This window comes from Hemitrygon akajei, chromosome 14, assembly GCF_048418815.1.
Source record: "Hemitrygon akajei chromosome 14, sHemAka1.3, whole genome shotgun sequence".
Lineage (NCBI taxonomy): Eukaryota > Metazoa > Chordata > Chondrichthyes > Myliobatiformes > Dasyatidae > Hemitrygon > Hemitrygon akajei.
Genome location: NC_133137.1, coordinates 106,585,567 through 106,603,263, shown reverse-complemented (window position 1 = coordinate 106,603,263; position 17,697 = coordinate 106,585,567). Strand labels below are relative to the sequence as shown.

The 17,697-nt window shown below is 43.7% G+C and overlaps 1 protein-coding gene across 4 annotated transcripts in view; it reads right to left on the bottom strand.

Annotated features, from left to right (window-relative positions):
• Positions 1–17,697, bottom strand: part of impdh1a (IMP (inosine 5'-monophosphate) dehydrogenase 1a) — a 112,367-nt gene that overhangs the window by 23,322 nt on the left and 71,348 nt on the right. For all 4 annotated transcript variants that reach the window (XM_073066887.1, XM_073066886.1, XM_073066889.1 and 1 more), the window contains exons 3-8: positions 16,597–16,645; positions 12,028–12,129; positions 10,801–10,875; positions 7,865–8,071; positions 1,021–1,108; positions 229–428 (exon numbers count right to left, since the gene is read on the bottom strand). In XM_073066887.1, coding sequence (XP_072922988.1) covers positions 229–428; positions 1,021–1,108; positions 7,865–8,071; positions 10,801–10,875; positions 12,028–12,129; positions 16,597–16,645 — 721 coding nt within the window. The remainder of the gene's footprint in view (positions 1–228; positions 429–1,020; positions 1,109–7,864; positions 8,072–10,800; positions 10,876–12,027; positions 12,130–16,596; positions 16,646–17,697) is intronic.

Sequence of the window (17,697 nt, the reverse complement as noted above, 5' to 3'; positions counted from 1 at the left end):
TTACTATCTTATCTGAATGAGGTCACCTCTATAAGCACAGCACTGTGTCAGTCTTACACTGAAGTGCAGAACTGCACTGAAGTTCATGACTGTGCAGTGGAACTTCACCAATGAATGTTAGATTCAGGGAGCAGAATCTGTTGAGTGAACGCACATGAATGGAGCCTGATCTCAGGGGTTCCAGGCTAGCTGCAGTAGGCATCTGACAAGTTCCCACTTTGCTCTTACCAAGACAACAACATCCACCCCTGCCTGCATCAGCAGGTCCAGCCGATATTTATCATCCTCCCGTGTTCCAATGGCTGCTCCACAGAGAAGCTGCTTCCGTGAATCTTTCGATGCCAGTGGGTAATCTCGGTTCTTTTTCAAGTCTGTCCGTGCAATGATTGAGATGAGCTCATCCATGTCATTAACGATCGGCAACTTCCCTGAAGGAAAGATAGAAGAATAAAAAAAATTCAAGTCGCAAGGCCCGGCTCCATAGCCAAGACAGGAAAACCAAAAGCCATGCTTGTATCCTGCCTCCTACTGCCCGAGGACAGAGCGCCATCATAGTTGCCCCTTTTCCTCCTCCCCGTCCAACACGTCCACAGATCTGTACAGAGTCAGTGCAGGCTCCTTGTGGACTGTGTGGGTCTTCTCCAGGTGTTCTAGCTTCCTCCCACAGTCTAAAGACATACTGGTTAGTAGGTTAATTGGTCACAGCAAATTGTCCCAATAAATAAGCTAGGGTTAAATTGGTAGGTTGCTCGGTAGCATGGCTCAAAGAGATGGACGGGCCTATTCCGCACTGTATCTCAATAAATAAATAAGAGTTCCCATCTCACATATAGTATTCCCCATGGACATCCACCCCTCTCAACCAATCACACGATATCCATGGACCTTCTCCGCTCCTCAGACCCCACATCATTACCGAAGGATCTTCCTCTCTCATACAAGAAGTCAGCCCCACCCACTGTCCATCCCAGAGCAACCTCATCGCCCCAGCCAACTAGTGCAGCAATATAACATTCGAACCTTTCTTGCTACGTTGTAGAATTTCATTGGCTTCCTTGAGGGTCACACCAGCTGGTGCAACAACCAGGTCTTCTCGCTTCGTCATCACCTGAGCATGGAAAAGGCAACACTTTCAGTGACTGCATATACTTTACAGTGCCCCGTATCTCTTACAGATTCCACTTCACCTCTTGTAACAGGCACAGCTACACACGGAATGGCCACTTTATTAGGTACCTCCTCTACCTAACAAAGTGGTCACTTAGTGTATGTTCATGGTCTTCTGCTGCTGTAGCCCATTTACTTCTAGGTTTGACATGTTACGTGTTCAGTGGTGCTCTTCTGCACACCACAGTGGTAACTTGTGCTTATCTGAGTTACTGTGACCTTCCTGTCAACTTGAACCAGTCTGGCCATTCTCCTATGACCACTCTCATTAACAAGGCGTTCTCATCCACAGAACTCCCGCTCACTAGATTTTTTTAAATTGTTTTTCACACCATTGTCTGTAAACTCTAGAAAAACTTGTGTGCGAAAATCACAGATCAACAGTGTCTGAGATACTCAAACCACCCTGTCTGGCACCAACAGTCATTCTGCAGTCAAAGTACAAAGTCCAAAATAAAAATTCATTAACAGAGTACACACACATCACCACATACAACCCTGAGAATCTTTTTCCTCCGGGCATACTTAGCAAATCTACAGAACAGTAACTGTAAACAGGATCAATGAACAACAAAACTATATAAAGATGACCAGATAATTGCATTTTTCAAATTTTTAAATGATATAATCACGTCCACAAAAACAAGTCTTTTGACAATTGGTGACAACCAGCTTTCATTCCCAATAATCCAATTTTATCCCCATCAATTTCCCCTCAGGTTCTACCACTCCCCAGCACTGCTAGGGTGATCTACTGTAGCCAACTAATCTATTGTTATGTGTGATGAGAAAACCAGTTGGAGATGGGGTCCAGAGTTGACCCCCCTGTGAACTATGCTGCTAACGAGAAAGAGAGAGATGAGGGGGGGGGGGGGGGGGAGGCATCCTGTTGCAGACGGGAGAGAGAGAGACAAGGATTAAAATGAATGATTTAGTATTATGGCTTCTTTGCTAATTGTTGACTTTAACGCCAAGAACATTTGGCCTGTTTGTGTCCATCTCTGCTGACATAGCAGAGTGATGTCAGGTGCCTGCTGAGACAGGAGGGAGTGGCCAGTTTGATGGACATGGTCAGTTGATGGATGGCTGATACCCCGTCAGGGGAGATAAAAGACGGGTCTGCTGAGACACACCATGAGACACTGCAAGAGTGTTGTGCACCCACAGGAAGGTGGGGGCTTGGAGGACCAAATCGGGAGATCGGTCACAAAGCTCACAGTGTGATGGCAGGACCGGTGGGGGCTTGTGTGTGTCCACTCACGCCAGAGTGACGAGTCCACCACGGAAGAATGGTCTAGCCGAGAATGGAGGGGTCATATCCGAATTACCACATCAGTACAACGGAACAAGAAGACAATGGAAGGTTTGCCTACTGCAGCTGCTCACATCTCACTCACTCTCTCTCTCCAACGTTACACCAGCAACTACGACCTAAGCTAAACTGAACTGAACTGAACTTTCATCATCTCCTAAGACTATTCATTTACCCCTAGACTTTGGAGGAGCTTGGTTTTTGATCTTTTTTACCACACTTCTCTATCTGTGTGTGTGTGTGTGTGTGTGTGTGTATATATATATATATATAATTGCTAACCTGTAATATATGCATATTTGCATTTTATTTTCGTACTTTATTACTTAGTTTGCTAATAAATTTTATTAGTTACTAGTATTTACAGACTCCAACGTGTATTCCATTTCTGCTGGTTTGTTAACCCAGTTATGGGGTACTGACAAATTGGGGGCTCGTCCAGGATTTGATTACCAATTTGGGGGGGGGGCTGGTGAATTGATTGGGGTACATTCCCTTATCTGCTTTGGTTGTGTGTGAAACCAAAAAGGAAAACAGCAGAAATGGAGTTTGAGATTAATAAGTTTGTGGCGGATCCGACCCCTGAGGGGCTGGAGAAGGCTAAGAGGGAGGTACTGGTGGGGATTGCTCGGAAGTTAAAGATTAAGGTGACCACTCGAATGAGGAAGGCTCAGATACAGCTGTTAATAGCGCATCATTACGTAGCCAAGGGGAAATTCGAAGAGGAGGCGTTGGAGTTGTTTGTTGAGGGTAAACCACTTACTGAGGCTGAGGTTCAGCTTCAGGCAGATAAAATGAAGTACGAACATGAGTTACAAACAAAACAGTTGGAAGTAGAAAGACAGAAGGAAGAAGCAGAAAGACGGAAAGAGGAAAAGGAAAGGAAGTGGGAGGAAAGGAAAAGGGAGCATGAGCTCTGAATAAGGAAGCTGGAGGCAGAGAAGGAAAGAGAAAAAAGGCAGTTTGAGCTAGAAAAGATAAGAATATTGCAGCTGGGAGGTCCAGTGTTTGACACTGATGATGTATATAGCTTGAAAGAGTTGGTTGTAATTGATGAATTTGTGTTCCCGATGATGAAAAGGCGTTCCGAGTTGAAAAGGATGCCGCTACCTTGAGGGAGTCTGCTGGGTTAGCAGACAAGGTTGTTTTAATCCGCAAGGTTGAGTTTACTCCGGATAGGAGTTTCCCAGAGAGTAAATGAGAGGATTGGGGAACCTGGATGGGAGGATCGGGGAACCTGGATTTTGAAATTGGGACTGGTATTGAAAGCCTAGAAGAGGCAGATGTCCCATTTGCCTGTGTTCAGGTTGTTGAAGTACCTGTGGTACTGAACCTTGTGTTGAAACTCAGGAAAGGTCTGAAGTGTCTGATTTGGTTAAAAAGGAATGCAGTCCTTTTGGGTCTGATGGACTTGATTCGGTGAATGAAGGGTTAACCTTAGTGCCAGTGGAAAGTGAGGATTCTCAATCACTTGTGTTAGAAGGTGTTCTAAAAGTTAGTGATGAGATGAAAGATGGTGAAGTGAATTTAATGGACAATGGTGGAAAAGGGGCTGTGTCTGGATTTTTAAATAAAGAACTGGAGAAGTTTGGACTGGTTTCATGACCTTTGACCCTGCTTGCAGGACAATGGTTTGTTGGAAAACTTGTCAGCTTGTTAGATTCTATTTTAGAAGTTGAAAGTAAGCAAGGTCATAGAGCTGTTGGTCAAGATTACAATGGGAGGAGGAAAGATTGTTTTGGTTTTGAGAGGCCACCTGTCTGTGTGACTATGGGGACGAATCGAAGTAAAAGTCGAAGAAACAGATTAGATGGTTTATTTGGGAATTTCCAGAATGTAAACATGGTTTTCATAAGTTTAGTGATGGTGTTGAGCTTGGTAAACATTAAATTGGCAGCTATCCAGGGTGAAATTAAGTCAGCGGAATGGCTAACGAGCAAGCTCGTGGCTGGCAACCCACGCACAGATACTGGCGCAGTTAGCAGAGACAGGAGTTTAATTTATGGAAGTTTGTCAGAGACTTTTCTACCTTTCATGTTACAGCAGGATTTGGAAAGTAAGGAGGATGAGGAAGGCTTGTCTTTGTCAAAGGATGAATTTATAGCGGAGCAAAGTAGAGATTCTGAAGTTACTGCGTTAAAGGAGATAGCTCTCACAAAAGAGGTGGTTCGGAGAGGGTCAGCAGGATATTACTGAAAGATGGGGTATTGATGAAGAGATGGAGACCACCTACTGAGTTGGCAGATGAGGATTGGGCGATTGAACATCAAGTGATGGTCCCAAAAGTTTACAGGGCTGAAATTTTAAACGTGGCTTATAATATGTCTTTAGGTAGACACTTTGAAGTGGAAAAGACAGTAAATGGAAGTGAGAAGGAATTCTACTGGCCAAATTTAAGGATGTTGTGAACTTGCGCAGGGCTTGTCATACCTGTCAGGGTGCAGGAAAAATTAATCAGGTGATCCTTAGCAGTACCATTTAGGCTGATACCTGTTCTTGGTGAACCATCTTCCAGGGTCATAGTGGATTGTGTGGGCCCATTGCCAAAGACTGCAGCTGGCTACGAGTATCTGTTAACCATCATGTGTGCTGTGTCTAGGTTCCATGGAATGGTACCCCTCTGGAACATCAAGGCCAAGACTGTGGTAAAAGCACTTATAAAATTTTCTACACTGGTAGGTCTACCTAAAGGAATCCAATCTGTCCAGGGTAGTAACTTTACATCGAGAACATTCCAGGGGATAGTTAAGAGTTGAGAGCTAAGCATATTGTATCACCTTTGACCTTACTGTCAGAGCAATGGTCAGACCAGAATGAAAATGTGATTAAGGGTTATTATGACTCCTACCCTGCACCAGTGAGCGCTGTTATGACAACAGAGGAGATTGTCGTGTCTAGTACTGGAGTACCCATTCATTCTACTGAACACCCTGTAGTTTTCACAAGACTCAGAAAGTCTGATGCTTTGGAAAATATTGATGGAAAAATTCAACATTTGCAGTCAAAGCAGCAAAAACAACTGAAGAGCTTAATTGACAAGTATAAAGGTTTATTCCCTGATATTCTAAGACTGTGCACGTGTGCAATGCATGACGTCATTGTAAATTCAGGCCAGGCTATTAGGCAGCATCACTACAGAGTGACGTTGGAGGAAAGCAAGCTGGTAGAAAAACTGTTTAAACGAATGTCTGAGGCCAATCTCACAGTGAACCTCACCGAAAGTGAGTTCAGCCACGCTACGGTCACATATCTGGGGCATGTGGTAGGTCTGGGGCAGATGGCTCTGGTACAAGCTAAGGTACAAGGTATTTCTGAAGTTCCCATCCCAACTGATAAGAGGTCACTGAGAAGGTTTCTGGGAATGGTGGGGTACCATCGGAAGTTTTGTAAGAACTTTGCGGATATTGCCCTCCCTCTTACAAAGCTCTTGCAAAAGAATGAAAAGTTTGTGTGGAGCAATCCTTGCCAAAAAGCCTTTAAGAGGCTGAAAACTACACTATGTTACTACCCTGTGTTAAAAGCACCTGACTTTTCAAAACCCTTCTCCCTAGCAACCGACTCAAGTGACGAGGCTGCAGGGGCAGTCCTACTGCAGAGAGCTGATGTCGAAATAGAACACCCAGTGGCTTATTTATCTAGGAGGTTCAATGTGCACCAGAGAAATTATTCCACTGTGGGAAAGGAATTACTGTCACTTATTCTGGCATTACAACATTTTATTCAGACTTACATTTGTCCGGCAGAGAAGCCATTGATAGCTTATACTGATCACAACCCATTGGTATTTTTGACTAACATGAAGAATAAAAATAGACGGTTATTAAGTTGGAGTCTGTTGTTACAAGAATTTGATATTAAAATACAACCTGTAAAGGGGACTGACAATGTAATTGCTGATTGTTTATCTAGGTGTTAGATTTGAAAGTATATCTGTGTTACTCTGTTAGTTAATGACTACTTCTGTATTATATTAGACTCTGTAATGTGGCTTACTATTGAATTTTTCCTCCCGGTAAAAATTCTTTTAAGGGTGGGGGTGTTATGTGTGATGAGAAAACCAGTTGGAGATGGGGTTCAGAGTTGACCCCCATGTGAACTATGCTGCTAACTAGAGAGAGAGATGAAGGGGGGGGGGGAGGCATCCTGTTGCAGACGGGAGAGAGAGACAAGGATTAAAATGGATGATTTAATATTATGGCTTTTTTGCTAATTGTTGACTTTAACGCCAAGGACATTTGGCCTGTTTGTGTCCATCTCTGCTGACATAGCAGAGTGATGCCAAGTGCCTGCTGAGACAAGAGGGAGTGGCCAGTTTGATGGACATGGTCAGTTGATGGATGGCTGATACCCCATCAGGAGAGATAAAAGGCGGTTTTACTGAGACACCAGGAGACACGCCACGAGACACTGCAAGAGTGTTGTGCACCCACAGGAAGGTGGGGGCTTGGAGGACCAAATCGGGAGATCGGTCACAAAGCTCACAGTGTGACAGCAGGACCGGTGGGGGTTTGTGTGTGTGTCCACTTACGCCAGAGTGATGAGTTCACCACGGAAGAACTGTCTAGCCGAGAACGGAGGGGTCATATACGAATGACCACATCAGTACAACGGAACAAGAAGACAATGGAAGGTTTACCTGCTGCAGCTGCTCACATCTCGCTCACTCTCTCTCTCTCTCTCCCCCCTCCCCCAACATTACACCAGCAACTACTTCAACTTAAGCTAAACTGAACTGAACTTCCATCATCTCCTAAGACTATTCATTTACCCCTAGACTTTGGAGGAGCTTGGTTTTTGATTCTTTTTACCACACTTGTGTGTGTGTGTGTGTGTATAAAATTGCTAACCTGTAATACATACATATTTGCATTTTATTTTTGTACTGTATTACTTAGTTTGCTAATAAATTTTATTAGTTACTAGTAATTACAGACTCCAACGTGTATTCAATTTCTGCTGGTTTGTTAACCCAGTTACGGGGTACGTAACAATATTAATTAGCATATTTTTGGATGTGGGATGAACACACTTGTTCAAAGGGAGAACTGGCAAATTCCACCAACAGGTTAGGACTGAACCTAGGTTGCTGTCACTGAGGAAGCAGCTCTACTAGCTGCATCACTGCACTGAGCCAATAACAAACAGACAAAGGACAAATATAGACCTCAACTACAAGAATAATTCATTATGCTCCTTTTATGTCTATCCTTAAGTTTACCTTAGTGATTAAAAGGTGATAATCTTGTTGTGGTAACTATACCCACAGTCTTCTGACTTCAGAGGTAATTAATCCTGCATGTGTAGCAGAGTAAGAAACAGACAATCCTTTCAACCTCATTGGCCTGCTTAATATGCCATTTATAATAATCATTGTAAATTTTATACCTCATTCAAGGCAATGTCATAATCTTTCTCAGAAAGAAAGTCAATGTCCCGCGATGTGACGATCCCCATCAGCTTGCTTCCCATTTTGCCCGTTTCTGTGATTGGAATTCCTGAGAAACCATGCCGTAATTTGGCTTCAAAGACATCTCCGACTGTGTGGTGGAGGCTCATGACCACCGGGTCAGTGATGAAGCCTTGTTCAAATTTCTACAAGAGGCAAGACAAAGACATAAGCTGCACATAGGCAGAAAAGTGGCAAGGTTATGGGATTGAAAACAGCCTCATCTGAAGACATCCTTGCAATGGTACTGGGTTATGGAAAGACAGGTTAATAGGCAAAAAAAGATGGTCCCCACTATGCACCCTGGCACCATATAAATGATCATAAGACAAAGGACAGAAATTAGGCCATTCAGCCCATTGAGTATGCTGCACCATTTAATCATGGCTGATTCATTCTTGCTCTCAACTCCATTCTCTTGACTTCTCCACATAACCTTTAGCATTGATTAATCAAGAACCTAGCAACCTCAACTTTAAATTTATCCAATAATTTGGCCTCCATAGCCGTCTGCGGCAATGAATTCCACAATTTCACCACTCATGGCTAAAGAAATTCCTCATCTCTGTTCTAAAGGGAATTCCTTGTATTCTGAGGCTGTGCCCTTTGGTCCTAGATTCCCACACAATAGGAACATCCTCTCCACATCCACTCTATCTAGGCCTTCAATATCCAATAGGTTTTAATGAGATTCCCTCCTGATTCTTCTAAACTCTTCAGCAAAAAAAAACTACTTGAAGCTGGAAGGTTCCCCCCACCTTCAACTCAAATGGTTTCAAGAAAATAAAAGCTACAATAAAATCAGAAAACAGATTCACAGTAACTATGTAAGAAGAAACAGAGTTAAGTCTGACTACAAACAATATTAACTTTCTCTTCACCTGGATGCTACCTGCTCTGCTGAACGGTTCCTGCAGTTTCCCTGACAGTATATAAGCTAGCAAGAAGAGAAATGGAGCCAAAGCAGGGGGACAAAATGTAATCAGTCGTGTCTATTTAGAATGCAGAGCAAACCCAAGGAGCTAAAAAAAAAACAAAATCATGCCTTAAAAAGAAATACACAAACAAAAGAAAATCTGCAGATGCTGAAAATCCGAGCAACACACAGAAAATGCTGGAGGAGCTCAGCAGGCCAGGTAACATCTAGGAAGAGTACAGTTGACGTTTTGGCCGAAACCCTTTGGCAGGACTGGAGAAAAAAGCTGAGGAGTAGAGGGGGAGGGGAGAGAGAAACACAAGGTGGTAGGTGAAACCAGGAGGGGGAAAGATGAAGTAAAGAGCTGGGAAGTTGATTGGTGAAAGAGACAGAGGGCTATGGAAGAAAGAAAAGGTGGGAGGACCACCAGAGGGAGCCAATGGGCCGGTAAGGAGATAAGGTGAGAGAGGAAAAGGGGGATGAGAAATGGTGAAGGAGGGTGGGAATGGGGACATTACCGGAAGTTTGAGAAATCAATATTCATACCATCAGATTGGAGGCTACCCAAACAGAATACAAGGCGTTGTTCCTTCAAACTAAGTGTGGCCTCATGACGAAAGTGGAGGAGGCCATGGATGGACATATCGGAATGGGAATGGGAAGTCACAACAATAATCTGTGAAAACTGATAGCTTCAAAGTGATTTTATGAACAAAGAATATTTATTTATTTTGAGATACAGAACAGAATAGGTCCTTCTGACCTAACTAGCTGCATTGACCAGCAACCCATCTATTTAGCCCTACCCTAATCACACAACAATTTACAATGACCAATTAACCTACATATTTGGACTGTAGGAGGAAACCAGAGCACCCTAAAGAAACCTACACAACACTGAAAGTATGAACAAACTCCGTGTAGAGCGGGAATTGAATCCAGGTAGCTGGCGCTGTAAAGCATTACACTAACCTCTACGCTACTGTGCCACCCCAATTTGACCACCAATTTCATCACTGATATGTAGAATGATAGGAAAAGGAAATGAGAAAACTCCAGAGAAAAATACAAAAAATCATGGACACGTAGCATTTGTAGACTCTGCAGCTATCCCTTATATTCTTTGGAAATGTCAGCCTGGATTTATGTACACATTCCGGCAAGAAATTGAATCCCTTGTTTCAAACCAAGACACAGAAATGCAATTCAGCAAACTAAAGGTACAGATTTTTTTATGATGGAGTATGATACAGAACATCAGTTATTTTCATAATGGCATGAGCATCATTTTCTCCAGCTTCCAGTAACCACTCCTCTCTGTTCCTTCCCTTCAACCACCTTAGCTTTTCTCTTCCTCTCATTCTGTGGGCTCTCTCAACATTTCTCTCTCCTCCCCGCTCTCATTTTCCTGCCTTCACTGAGTTCCCACCTTCTTCCCTTTATTCCACTGTTCTCGCCTGTCATATTCCTTTTTCTACAGCCCTTTACCTCTTCTAGATTTTATCCCCCAGTTTCTCACAACATCCCCCCGCCCCAGCCACCCACTTTCTCCCTCATCTGTTCTCACCTTTCCCCCACCAGCCTGCACTCCTTCCTCTTCTCACCCACCTTTTTTTCTGGCTTGTGTGCTTCCTTTCCAGGCCTAATGAAGAATACTGGCCTGAAATGTCGACTGTTTATTTCCCTCCGTAGATGCTGCCTGACTTGCTGAGTTCCTCAAGCATTTTGTTATACGTTGCTCAAGATTTCCAGCATCTGCAGAACCCCTTGTGTCAGATATTTTCTGTCACACTAAACTCACTATAAACAATGCAGCAGTAGTACAGCTAAATTTGTTTTGGCAAATCCTCATTTAAATCAATAAAATAAACAAATATTTTACAACTAATTTCAACTCTTCTAAATCTGAAAAGCCAGTCATGACAAAGTGAACCATACAAACACGCACATGGAGCCTACCTTAACTTTGCGGACCTCATTAGCTTGAAACTCCGGGGTGCAATTATGATGGATGAATCCAATTCCACCCATTAACTATAAGGAAAAAGAAAGAATATGAAAACATGTATTTATCATGTGTCTAGTAATCATTGAATGCAACCTGCCATGCTGTGCCTCCATTCAGAGAGGAGTAATGTACAGTTTACATAAGAAATATATCCACTCTAAACTGTCCCATTTGCAAAAACAGCAGATATTGAATGCAGAATAAGCTCCCTCCACTCTGTCCCATCAAACATTCTTGAATGGCTATATAAATTTACAGCTTTTCTTGCACCAACTGAACATGGGAGCCCAGGACAAGTCAGAGTGGAAATCTGGGTTCATTCAGACCCAAACAGCATTGGAACAATTCCTTTGGCCCAGTGAGTTCACTCTGCTCATTAAGCACCCATTCACACTATAGCCACACTCTCACTCTTCTCTCCACATTCCCAAAACTCCCTCCAGATTCTACCACACATCTACATACCGGGGCAATTAACAGTGTACATTTATATTGTAAATCTCCCTAACATCTGTAACTCTGCAAAGCTAGCATTATAAGAAGCAACTGCAGAATGGGAATTGTCAGTACAAGGCAGACAATTACCAAAATATCTCAAACCTTGAGAATAATACTGTGCACGGTTCTGGTCTTCCTAGTACATGCATGATATCACAGCACTGGGAGGTGCTAAAGATACCCAAACAGAGACGATAACTTCTTAAATCCAAACAGACAGGGGATCTTTTCTCTGGATTAAGAATGATTTTAATAGGGTAGAATTTGAATGAATTTCAGTTGTGTTAGAGATCAGTAATATATCCAAGAGAACTCACAAGAAGCTTTTGTTTGTAGCTGTAGTTTGCAGAAACTTATGGCTTTTAATTTTGTCTCATACTGCTATGACTACATAGATTTAGTTTACAATCTATGTAAAGTACTTTGAGCCTGCAAGTTTATGTATGAAAGGTGCTATATAAATAAAGTTATTACTATTACTCAATTAATATCACTCCCCTACTTTGTTCTTGAAGGAGTACAATTTATTTTTAATGATACTGACTCAGATTCCAATACCCATTAAATGTTCACATTCCATTTCGTGCATAAAATTATTTTGCCTTTGGCAACCACTGTTTCTATTGGCTAATATTACACCCACAAAGAAAACAGTGCAGTCTTATTTTCTTGATACTCACCCCCATAGCAATTGCCATACTGGATTCTGTTACAGTATCCATGGGCGAGGAGACAAGGGGAGTCTTCAGGGTAATTTTTTTGGTGAGAGCAGAAGTCAGGTCCTGTTGGTGAGATACAATCCATCTGAATCAGCTCTATTTGTTTCATCATGCAATCCATACCCCATACACTGCTGAATTCAAAACCTGAAATGACTTAGTTATCAGCCAAAGTTTAATTTAGGGATTTAGGAGTTTATGTATAAAATAACACAGGAACATTCAATCAAATCAATGATTTAAGGATTGGGGAAATAATCTGAACCCTGGGAAAAACAAACTATAAGCTGAATCCAATAAAAGGATACCCTAGAGTGAATTACAGACTGGAAGCTAAAGCATTGCGTCTTATCCTAGACTTTCAATTTCTCTAATAGTATTATGCAGATCTAATTTATTTTATTTATTGACATACAGCATGGAACAGGCCCGTCTGGCCCTTCAAGCCATGCTGTTCAGCAATCCCGATTTAACCTGAGCCTAATCACTGGACAATTTACAATGACCAATTAACCTACCAACTGGTATATCTTTGGACTGCGGGAAGAAACCGGAGCACCTAGAGGAAACCCTCAAGGTCATTACACAGATTTCACCCAGACTGTAAAGGGTTAAGTTTGCCGTGTATGTTATGCGTTATGTTGTACGTTATTATGTTTTGGGGGCGGTGATTTTTTTGATATATATGATGTTGCCATTTGTTTGTGGATAATAAAGTGCATTATAAGTAATTACGCTCGTGTCGATTTTTGTCGACGCAGAGGCCCAGTTCGCAGTGCAGAGACTCTCGCAAGATGACATGAAATACATTGCCACAGCGTTAGACAGCTCTATGGTGACCAGGGGTGATGAGCGTCTTACAGTATCCCTGGAAGTTGGCAGGTACAATACTCTTAAGCACCTCTTCTAGAAACTTGCGAACTTTCCAAGTCTGAGCATGCCCGTCAGCTCCTCTCACTGCCTGGCTTAGGCGACTTCAGGTTGTTCAGAGTTGTTGGACCACATGTTGTCCCTCCTTGGCGGACATCAGCCATTTTTCATCTTCAAAGAGCTTTTCCTGTAACAATTACCAGGCGAGATGCAGTCCGCTCTAGCTAGATCTCCCCTCAAAGACTTCTAGGCTCTAGCGAGAGAGGCTGACAAGGTGTCTTCCATCACCACGAGGGCTTGTGCAACCATGCGGCTGGACGACTTCACCACCTCGCCATCACCTGAACATGACACAATTGCCGGGGCTCAATGATAGCCGCTTAACCTTGTGTTTCTACCACAAGAGATTTAGGTTGAGAGCTAAGAAACACCACCCACCCTATGGGTTCAAGGAGTCAGGAAATGGAACGGCCATCAGCAGGTCAGGTGGTTGGTTGCCTGTTACAGACTCTGTTTCCGGGAGCCGTTTCCTCTGTGACACAGGCGTTCAAGTGAGTATCCTGCCTACTTCTAAGTTGGACATACGAACTGGGGAATGTGGACTGTCTTTCGAGGCTGCGAATGGCAGCACCATCAAACCTTTTGGTAAGTGCAAGATGGTGTTGTGCTTCAGCAGGCAGAAGTTCTGCTGGAACTTTGTGTTGCCGGCGGTGTCTACACCCCTGCTGGGGCTGACTTCCTCTGCACCAACAGCCTTCTCGGTGATGTCCAGAGACGCCTCATCAACACAGACGTTCCCTCTCCAGCACACACAGCACCACCAGCACTTCAAAGTTGTCCAGCACCCTTTCCAGCTCCGACAACTTCCTCTACCTCCTCGCTGAGTTCCCAGACCTGACCAAGCCTACCTTCTCTTCTTCCACTGCTAAGCACAGGGTGAAGCACCACATCCTCACCACCAGCACACCCGTTCACACCTCCGCCAAGCACCTTGGAGAAGCTCGCTGTCGCCAAGTCTGAGTTTGATGACGTGGAGCACCTGGGCATCGTTAGGTGGTCCAGCAGTCCACAGGCTTCCTCTCTCCACATCACGTGAAAATCAGGGGACAGGGAGGCATCCATGTGGTGTTTACTGCCACTTCAATGACACCAAGACCCCTGACCTATACCCAATCCTGCACATCAGGATTTCTCTGCCCACCTGGCAGGAAAATTATTTTCTGAAAGGTGGACCTTGTTCACAGTTATCACCAGGTCCCTGTCCAGCCGAGTGGCATTCCTAAAACTGCTGTTATTACACGGTTTGATTTGATTGAGTTCCTTTGAATGCCATTTGGGCTGAAGAACGTGGCTCAGACCTTTCAGTGCCTCAAGGACAAGTGCTTGCAGGGATTTGCCATTCCTGTTTGTTTACCTAGATGACTTTTTGGTAGCCAGCTCTTTTAGGCACAAACATCTCTTACACTTAAGGACTCCTCAAATGTCTTAGTGCGGTCTTATCATCAACCTGGCAAGTGCCAGTTTGGACAGTCCATGGTTGATTTCCTCGGACACCACATCAATGCAGCAGGGACAATTCCCCTGCGGGCTAAGGTTGAGGCCATTAAGCCCTTCCCTTGACCAGTCACCATTAAGGCCCTGCAGGAGTTTTTGGGCATGGTGAACTTTTATCACCATTTAGTCCCCAAAGCAGCTCAACTCATGCTCTACAAGGTCCTTAAGGGCACAGCAGCCAAGCACATTGGATGGTTGGAAGAAAGGTTCAAGGCGTTCTCAGACACTAAGCAGACATTGTCTAATGCAACACTGATGGCGCACCCCTTCCTTGACACGCCGATTGCTCTCACCACGGTTGGCGAAGTACATAAGCAGTCGGTCAGTAGCTTTTGGCAGCCTCTCGCCTTTTTTAGCTGTCCACTTCGCCCCTGCGAGCACAAGTACAGCACTTTCAACTGTGAGTTTCTCAGCCTGTACATGGCAGTGTGGTATGTTCATGTTCTCCTAGAAGGCCGTCCACTTACAGCTTTTGTGGATCATAAGCCCCTAATATTCGCCATGGCTAATGTCTCTGAACCTTGGTCTGCTCGACAGCAGCACCAACTTTCTTTTATTTCAGAGTTCATCACAGACATCCAGCATGTTGTGGGGAAGCGGAACCTTGTGGCTCACTGCCTTTCCTGATCCTTCACTGGTGGACTATGGTCAGATGGCAGCAGATCAGATTTTCGACCAAAGTGTGCAGGTGCCGCATTCAGCAGACACAGGGCTGAAATTGGTGGACGTTGCTTTCGATGACAGCAGCGTTTCATTACTGTGTGATCTATCAATAGGGCGACCCAGGCTAGTTAAGGCGCGTTTTCAATGTGGCCCATGGGCTTTCTCACCCGGGCCGGAGGGCATCACAGAAACTGGTGACAGAAAAGTTTGTGTGACACGGGCTTAAAAAGGATGTCAGGGCTAGCCTAGTGCTTGCGGTACCTGAGCAGAAGTTCGGCCACGTGAATGTAGATTTGGTTAGCTGCTGTCCCCATCCTACGGGTTTACTCACCTCCTCACCATCGCTGATAAGACCACATGTTGACCAGAGACAATGCTGTTGTCATCTAACGCAGGCATTCGTTGGGTCGTGAATCACTCGGTTTGGCATCCCATCAATATCTTTTTAGCAGTTTACATCCAAGTTTTGGTGTGTGGTTGCCTGTGATCTGGGGATCAAAACGCACTGGACCACAGCTTATCACCCTTAGGCCAACGGTCTGCAAGCAGTTCCACTGTTCAATGAAAATCTCTCTGCATGCATACCTCAGCAATTGTGGTTGGATGAACAGACTGTCCTGGGTCACGTTGGGCTTCAGGACAGCCCCTAATGCTGATCTTCAGCCCTCTTCTGCGGAGCTCGTTTTCGGGCAACCCCTGTGGATGCTGGGAGAGTTTCTCCCAATATGTCCCATGGTCCACTTCACAGTGGCGGTCAGCTTTTATGAACACACCAAAACTTTTGTTGCAGTGCCCACAATGCAGTATAGCCTGCTGCAGTCACACCTGTTGCTGGGTCTATGGGAGGCGAAATATGTGCTTGTGCATCATGATGTACTCAGGGGTCCCCTGCGACCACCTTATGACAGCCCATTCCACGTGATGGAAGTGGGGGTTAAGTTTTTACGCTGGACTTTGATAATCTGGACAGTGTTTCAGTGCATCATCTAATCTGCCCATTTGGACCGGACTCTCCAATGGCCTGACATTGTCTGTTAGGGTGAATTTTTTGGGGGGGAGGGTGGGCGGGGTGCATGTGTAGGGGTTCCTTAATTTCATTAGGTAGCATTCACCCAGATTGTTAAGGGTTAAGTTCACCGTGTATGTTACGAGTTACGTTGTACATTATTACATTTTGGGGGTGGGGTTTTTTCTGATATGTCACCATTTGTTTTGTGGGTAACAAGGTCTACATTGGAAGTAACTCACTCGTGTTGATTGTTGTCAACGCTCCAACAATACAAAATTCCTTACAGGCAGTGGTGGGAAATGAACCTGGGTCACGGGTACCGTAAAACATTGCGCTAACCACTACGCTACTGTGCCGCCCCTAATGTTGGCTGACTTCATTATTCAACAATCCTGCTCCTTGCACCTGACTGGAAATGTAGGACTTTAACTCACCACTTCATCTGCAGCGAAGTCAATGAAACCGGGAAGAATCAGGAAGTCACTGCATGGAAAAAATGGGGAAGAATAACAAGGAAAAAAATTAAACCAACCAGACATTATTTGTAGGAAGTATTTGTGAGGACATGTACAAGGACATTGCACCCATAACCTACAGTACAACACAAGCAGAACAAGCTTTGAAGAAGCCTCAAACACAAGAGAAAAATAGTGAATAACGAAATGAAAAGGAAACCTGAAAGAGCTGAAAACATGCTGCCAGACATGGAATAATGAATATCGACATGAGATTCTGCAGATGCTGGAAATCTTATGCAACACACACAAAATGCTGGAGGAACAGCAGGTCAGGCAGCATCTCTGGAGTGGAATGAACAACTGATGTTTCAGGCTGAGACCCTTCATCAGGACTGGAGAGGAAAGGTGCAGTAATCTGAATAAGGGGAATATCAGGAGTACACACTGGCAGGTGATAGATGGCATAATTCCTGTCCTTTGTCTTATGATCATTTATGAGATTTTCAACCCAAATGGGTGATGGTGGTATTAATGCTTCAAGAGGCTTTCCTAACCTCTCTTCATCTAGTCCATGCTATACTGTACCTGTTCTGGGAATAAAACAGAAGAATTTTTTTTTTTTAAACTTTTTTTATTGAGTTTTCAAATAATTACAGAAAGAAAAGAAAATATATAAAAAATATATATATACCCTTCCCCCCTCCCCCCCTAACATCCCTATAGAAAAAAAAGAAAGAAAGAAAGAAAAAAAGAGAGTGCCTGGATGTCGGAAGATCCCCACATGCTCCATGGAGTTCGTAATAACTTTAGTATATATTTTTATTTATTTCCCCAAATAACCAATTATTTCATCTTCGGAGCACCTATATATTTAATCCTGTCTTTTGTAAATAAGGGTGCCAAATTTTCAAAAATGTTTCATATTTATCTCTTAAATTATAAGTAATTTTTTCAAGTGGAATACAGCTATAAATTTCATTCCTCCAACGATCTATACTTAAGTATGCATCCGATTTCCAAGTAAGTGCAATAGCCTTTTTGGCTACTGCCAGTGCAATTTTTTTTATAAATTTTTTC